The following is a 7,875-nucleotide window of genomic DNA, read 5'->3' as shown; positions in this document are numbered from 1 at the left end:
ACTCCAGCTTTCGGCACCTTTCGATAAAGGTCATGTAGTGCACGTGAGTCTAGTGACCCATGTTTGGGCTCTGATGAATAGTTTTCTCATAAGCAATCATACTACATCTTCTTGTTCTATATAATAAGCTAAGAATAAAACCCGTACATCACATGTATGCATCTTCAAAATATTTCATAAAGAGTATATATGGTCGGAGTTCTTATTTGTTTTTTTGTTTGTTTCATTTTGTATTTGTCTATTTTTTCCCTCCCTCCATCCAACCTTTTATTTTACAGTTCCTTTACTGGCAGCGAATCTGTATCCATTGTAAATTCACGCATCTAGAAACATGGAGCACTAAACAATTATCATTCATGGACGATAGTAAATCAGTTCAATGACAAAGTTAAATTAAAATAAAATAAACATTTATTTTGAAACATGAAGCGATATATTATATATACAATGAATATTTGCCAAGCGTCAAATAGCAAAAAAAAAAAAAAAAACAACAAAAAAAAACTGATCATTTAACACTTACGCATAATATGATAAAAATACATAAATATTAAAAATAAAACATGTCATATTTCATGGTCAATTCATTAATCTACTTCCTCAACTGTTGGTCCCTGTGTTGAGCCTCCGTGTGATTCGCCTCCGGATTTGGCACCGCCTCCATGTAGTTTTGTCATTACAGGCGAAGCTACCTGTTGTAAATCTTTCATGTGATAGTCGTACTCATCTTTCTCGGCTAACGTATTTGCTTCTAGCCATTTCAGTGTTTCTTCACATTTTTTCAACACTTTGTCTTTTTCATCCTGTGACAGCTTGTCGCCAGCGTCATTTATCGCCATCCGAACAGTAAAAGCATAATTCTCAAGCTGATTTTTCGAAGTTACCCTTTCTCGCTGTTTATCATCTTCATCTTTGTATTTCTCTGCTTCGTTAACCATTCGGTCTATCTCGGCTTTGCTCAATCGTCCTTTATCGTTTGTAATTGTAATTTTATTCGATTTACCCGTGCTTTTATCCTCGGCATGTACGTTTAAGATTCCGTTAGCGTCAATATCAAATGTCACCTCAATTTGCGGAACACCACGCGGTGCGGGGGGTATACCATTTAAATCAAAATTTCCTAATAGATTATTGTCTTTGGTCATAGCTCTCTCACCTTCATATACCTGTATATGAACACCAGGTTGGTTGTCTGCATAAGTTGTAAATGTTTTTGCCATTTTGCAAGGTATCCTGCTGTTCCTTTCGATCAGATTTGTCATAACGCCACCTGCTGTTTCAATTCCTAAAGATAACGGCGCAACGTCAACTAAGAGTACATCTTTGATTGCTTCGCTGGTGTCGCCTGTTAAAACGGCGGCTTGTATCGCAGCGCCATAGGCGACAGCTTCATCGGGATTGATTGATTTATTTAGCTCTCTTCCTGCCATGAATTCTTGTAATAGTTTTTGAATTTTTGGAATTCTAGTAGATCCACCGACGAGGACAACGTCATGGATTTTAGATTTATCAAGTTTTGCATCTCGAAGTGCACGTTCGACCGGTTCAAGTGTCCCTCTAAATAGATCTGCATTGAGCTCTTCGAATCTAGCACGCGAGATTTTAGTATAATAATCAACACCGTCAAATAGTGAATCTATTTCTATACTTGCCTCGGCACTGCTGGACAAAGTTCGCTTCGCCCTTTCGCATGCCGTTCTCAGTCTCCTTACAGCTCTGTTATTGCCGCTCATATCCTTGTGATGCTTTCGTTTGAATTCCTGCATGAAAAAATCCACCATTCTAATATCAAAATCCTCTCCACCAAGATGAGTATCTCCCGCTGTGGACCTCACCTCGAACATCGATCCTTCGTCGATCGTAAGAATCGATACATCGAATGTACCGCCTCCAAGATCGTAAATTAAAACATTCTTTTCACCTTTCAAGTTTTTATCAAGACCATAAGCCAGAGCCGCGGCGGTAGGCTCGTTGATAATCCTTAAAACATTTAATCCAGCGATTGATCCGGAATCTTTTGTTGCTTGCCTTTGAGAATCGTTGAAATATGCTGGAACCGTTACGACGACATCTTTTATTTTCTTTCCAAGATATGCGCTTGCAGTTTCCGCCATTTTTGTTAGTACCATTGAACTAATTTCTTCGGCACTGAATTTTTTTGTTTCTCCTTTAAATTCCACTTGAATCATTGGTTTATTATTGACGTTTACTACTTTAAAAGACCAATGTTTCATATCGTTCTGCACCGAAATGTCATCAAATTTTCGACCGATCAGACGTTTTGCGTCAAATACCGAGTTGGTGGGATTCATCGCAACTTGGCTTTTAGCTGCATCCCCAATCAAACGTTCAGTGTCCGTAAACGCCACGTAACTCGGCGTTGTTCTGTTCCCTTGGTCATTGGCTATAATTTCAACCTTCCCGTTCTGGAAAGCTCCAACACAAGAATAAGTTGTTCCAAGATCGATTCCAACCGCTTTTGCAGTCATTTTTAAATTAATCTATCAGAATTAGCCAAAAAATTTGAAGAAGAATATATACACAAATAAAGTTGTTAGTCCTTAACTAAAACAAATTAGTCTCTTTCGGTTTCTTTACTTCTTAGTCACAGAAACGTCTTACTATATCCGAACTCGAAACACGGAAGTTCTATACGAACTCAGAGACAAATAAAATAATATAAAGTCAGCTATTTTCTTGCCAAAATACAAACAATATTAGACGTGAAATAAGTGCAGCTTCACACAGGTTGATATATGTAGTATATTTACGCCTCGCGAAAATGACTAAGTTAATAAATATTCATTTGATGTTTTTTCTATAGATACTTCTGGATTTTACCTGTATGTGTTTATATATACAAAATATATAATCATGCATATACACGTCTAGAAATTTCTAATTATTGCTATCTGTTGTCAATAATTTGTGAAACGCAATTATGATATGAAGGCCAATAAATGTTTGTATCTATTTTTGATAATTTTATTACATGTTAAGGATGTTTTTGTAAATCTCTAGAACGCTCGATTGATAGTTATATACGATGTTTAAGATCTATATCAAGATCTTTATTTTACATGGTCGAATAAAATTACAGAATTTAACTTCTTTATTAGTCTATATAACGGATTCATTTACACATGTTACACAAACGTTTATATATAATCATTTTATATTTGTATTTCTAATTTGAAAACCGGTTTGATCGACTTTGATATTTAAACATGCATTTATTAAATTATGTTTTATATTTTCGGTGAAATCATCATGAATGCACACTTGACTGATAGTGTTTGTGTTTTACGCTAATTGCAGCTATATCTTTGTTGTATCTTGCATCCGTAGTTTAAAATATATATACTATATAATATATATATATATATATGACCCTTTATATTTTATACTAAGGGCGGAAATCGTGTTTAATAGATTTTAAACTGTTTGTCGTGACAAAAGTTACGTCCCTTTATATACAGTAGACATCAGACCACAAGTTCTTTGATGGCGCAAAGAACTTGTGGTCTGATGCCTACTGTAGCCAATATATCAATATTGTCACGATATATACTGTAGATTTTTTTTTTAATATAAAGGGACGTAACTTTTGTCACGACAAACAGTTTAAAATTTATTAAACACGATTTCCGCCCTTAGTATAAAATATAAAGTGTCATATTTTTAAACTAAGGGCGGTAATCGTGTTTAATAAATTTAAAATTATAATTACTATTGACTATACAAGCAGCATTTAGACTATATATATATATCTCATGAACAGTGCTTATTTGTACTGATTGATTGACTACTGTTTGCTTTTACGTCCAGTTGCATATACTTCATGCATATTCAAGACACGAACAGTAAAATTGCAAATCACAGCAAAGCAAAAATTCATCGACATATGGGTCATTTTCAAAAAATGTCGAATTTTGAAATTGAAAAATTTATTAAAAGTTACTTATTCAAACAACCCTCTACATAAGCAAATCAAAACAAACAGTACTTTAAGAACAAAATATTAAAAGATGCAATCTTAATGATGTCATACAAGAATATCTTGAAACATTTTTTGATCGGTGGTACAATATTTTGTCTACCTGTTACCATTTTCAAAAGAAATTTTGGGTTATTAAGAAAAGGTTTAGATAAAATGTTAAGCTTGTTTTACGTTACCAATTAGATGGTTTTCAAGAGAATAAACTTCTATATATATCCATTCTGTAAAATAATAGATTATTTGCCAATTTTCTAGGTTGTACTGAAAAATGGCTCTAAAAATTGGTTTTCAAAGGTTGTAAAAATTACCACCAGTAATGCAAGTCTAAGATACAATTTATATTGTTCGGCCTTTTTTCACCCTTTCAAATAAACCCAACATCAAGTAAATCCCTTTTAAGTTAATTTACTTTTCTCTTAATTTCATTGGTAACAGGAACGTACGTTTCTGATATATCACTATATAAAAGTCTATCCTGTTACCATTTTGTCTATCCTGTTACCGATATTAGTATTGCACCAGCAAATGCTTAATTGGGAAGATTAAGACGTTATAACCTTAAGATGAGTTCAAACAATGAAATATTTCATTCGTTTTCCGCATACATGTTAAGATAAAAAAATTAACGACGTTTTTGTCTATAATTGTCTATCCTGTTACTGTAACCATAGCAACCATAGTAACAGGATAGACATAACAGGAGAGACAAATTTCTTCGTTTTTGATTGCTGTTGTGAAATAACTACTCCCTTTGGTGAAGTGATTATGGTTTTCTATTGTGAATTTGGTTTCCAACACGTTATTGCACTTTTAACAACCATTCTGTTAGTGTAATTAATCAAAATGGTTGGTAACAGCATAGACATGAAAAAAAGTACGCTCTATTTTTTTCACTAAATGTCTTGAAATTTCTTTTCTCTACACTGTCGTTCAAGAAACGAGGCGTTTTAAATGTAAAGATTACTTTGCATTTTTGAAATCAACACTGACTGATTCAATATTCTATAAAGGGAGAATAATTTAACGACTGATTTAAGTAGCGGTAACAGGATAGACATGAACCTCCTGTACGCTGATTGAATTTAGTTTGTAGATAATCTGTTACATACAATGATAAAGAAGCTACGATTTTTCGTTAGAATTATAATTAACGTTCTTAGAAAGTCCCTTTTGCAGATATCAAGGCGATCAGAAAATTGGAAAAAAATCGTTTGAAATGTGTTTTTCTGACAATGTACGCACACAAATACCCCCAAAATCGGCCTTAAATGCAGTTTAATCTTATCAAAATAGATGTAAGGTGTGGTTATTATTAATGTTCTGAATCACAAATCCGACAAGCTTTCATTTAAACCATTACAACTGAAATTTCCATTAGAAATAAAAATTTTAGCATGGGTGTACTGAAAATTCGACATTTTTTGAAAATGACCCATATATAAATACCAATTGAACGAATGGAGTACTACTAGTATTCGCAGTTGACATGTTGTAGGTAATGTACATCAAATCGTCACATGCTTAATGAGCCAGTAATCCGTCTTCATAAGAAAAATCCACAAAACTACACACAATATTAAAAAAAATATATATACTAGTGATTGATTTATGGTCATTACCACGTTATGGTTAGGGTAAGGATTATGACACAATTTCTTAACATGTAATATGTGGTCATAGTACATTGACCTATAATGGTTTACTTTTATAAATTGTTTTTTGGATGGAGGGTTGTATCATTGGCACTCACACCACATCTTCCTATACTATATACACAAAAAAAAAACTAAAGATATATACATATGAGTTTATGAGTGAATTTTGGGGTGAAATGACTATGTTAGCCGACATTTTCTAAATAATACAGATATAAATGTATCCCTCTCAGAAATATTTAACCCCGCAACATCATTTGTGTGTCTGTCATGTGTGAGATTTTCATTATTCAGTAGAATAAGACAAAATTAGCAGAATGCACTATCAATAACGGATTACTGACTGAAAGAATTTATACGTGTACTTAGACAAAAAATACATGTAGCATCGATTTCAATTATAAGTAACTATAAGTAAATAATGTACGAGTGCCAACACATTCCAGAGATTTTATAGACTAATTCATCCTGTCATGTGCAAATTACTTGCATGCATGCACTTCATCATTAAAATAATTGTTTTTTTGTCTGACATCAAGTTAATTTCTTTGGATTCCTATGTAGGATTTAAACAGTCCCCCACCCCTTACAATTGACCCAAATGGAAATATAGTACCGGAATGACATTTTTGAATGGTACTTCACGTTTGGAGGTAGCAATTGTTTATTCTTAGGTTAAGTTTTAGGTATTTGTCAGCTAGTTATATTCTTTATATTGCTATTTTTGGTGTTAATCTTAACGGTTCGATACACACGACGACTTCCAACATCATGTTTGGAGCGTAGCCTGGTATCCCGGCCCGATATCTAGCTGCGCGTCGTAAGGCTGACAAGATTAGCCAGGACCCCAGGCTAGTTTGGAGCGTAAATGGCGAATGGATCTCACATCATAACATTAGCATTAATCCCGCTAACGTTTTAAATCTCGTCACATTCTCTATGTATGTGCCTATCCCAAGTCAGGAGCCTATAATACAGTGGTTGTCGTTTGTCTTTATATTACATAATTGTTTTTCATTCATTTTATATATAAATTAGGCCGTTAGTTTTCTCGTTTTAATTGTTTTACTTTGTCATTTCCGGGTCTTTTATAGCTGACTAATGCGGTATGGGCTTTGGTCATTGTTGAAGGCCGTATGGTGACCTTTAGTTGTTAATTTCTATGTCATTCTGGTTTCTTGTGGAAAGTTTTCTCATTGGCAATCATACCGCATCTTCTTTTTTTTTTATATAATGTCTTTAATACATGAATTAAGGAACAAAATATACGAAGGAGTTTGAAATGACGTTACCGCAAAACGAAAGTTGCAATTCACCATACATGTTAAAATACACAAAATAGCGATTACATGAAAAGATCAGTTAAAGTGAGTAAGTAATAACAGAAAAACAATAAAAAATGTAACAATGTTACAACTACATTTACGGTGCGTATTGCAATGTGTTTCTTTATTCTTCATTGGCTAGAGGTATAGGGGGAGGATTGAGATCTCACAAAACATGTTCAACCCGCCGCATTTTGCGCCTGTTACAAGTCATGAGCCTTTGGCCTTTGTTAGTCTTGTATGTTTTTTTAAATTTTAGTTCATTTATATGTTTTGGAGTTTTATAGTGTGATGTCCATTTTTACTGAACTAGTACACAATTTTGTTTAGGGGCCAGCTGAGGACTACTTCCTGGTACGGGATTTTCTCGCTGCATTAAAGACCCATTGGTGTCCTTCAGCTGATGTCTACTATTTGTCGGGTTGTTGTCTCTTTGACATATTCTCCATTTCCATTCTCAATTTTACATGCACTTTGTATTTGTTTTGCGGTAATCATTATTCTATTTCACAGATTAATGAATGATCGAACGAAACGACACATATCTGTTTTCAAGAAGTGCCCCAGCAAAGTCTACTTGAGAAGTGATACGGTTTTCTTGAAACATTTTAGAGAAAAACAAAAGTCAAGGCAACACGAATTAACAGAAGGTATGGTTTATTTAATTGTTTACCCGTGAAGAGCACATGAAAGACCGCCGGGGGATTCTTGGTGCTCATCCCTTAATTTTGTACTGTTATTTTTTTTCATCGTTTTTGTTAATTGTCAAGGCATTGTCAGTTTGTTTCCGACATATGGGTTTGGATATTCTTTTGGTATCGTTTGCCCCTCTTACGAAAAATCAGCAGGCTTTTAAACTTAACTTAAAATGAAAGATCCCATGGTCATTCATATA

At 33.9% G+C, this 7,875-nt stretch overlaps 1 protein-coding gene across 1 annotated transcript; it reads right to left on the bottom strand.

Annotated features, from left to right (window-relative positions):
* Window positions 1–393: 393 nt before the first annotated feature.
* On the bottom strand, window positions 394–2,781 carry LOC143042239 (heat shock protein 70 A1-like). Its single transcript, XM_076214500.1, has one exon. The coding sequence runs from the start codon at window positions 2,487–2,489 to the stop codon at window positions 588–590; it is 1,902 nt and encodes a 633-aa protein (XP_076070615.1). The 5' UTR covers window positions 2,490–2,781; the 3' UTR covers window positions 394–587.
* Between the last annotated feature and the right edge of the window lie 5,094 nt (window positions 2,782–7,875).

The sequence above is a fragment of the Mytilus galloprovincialis genome, chromosome 8 (genome assembly GCF_965363235.1).
Source record: "Mytilus galloprovincialis chromosome 8, xbMytGall1.hap1.1, whole genome shotgun sequence".
Taxonomy (NCBI): domain Eukaryota; kingdom Metazoa; phylum Mollusca; class Bivalvia; order Mytilida; family Mytilidae; genus Mytilus; species Mytilus galloprovincialis.
Note: the sequence above shows the minus strand (reverse complement) of the source record. Positions and strands in the feature narration are given on the sequence as shown.

Coding starts and splice junctions, on each gene's coding strand:
- LOC143042239 (XM_076214500.1), bottom strand. CDS start 2,489: ATGACTGCAAAAGCGGTTGGAATCGATCTTGGAACAACTTATTCTTGT.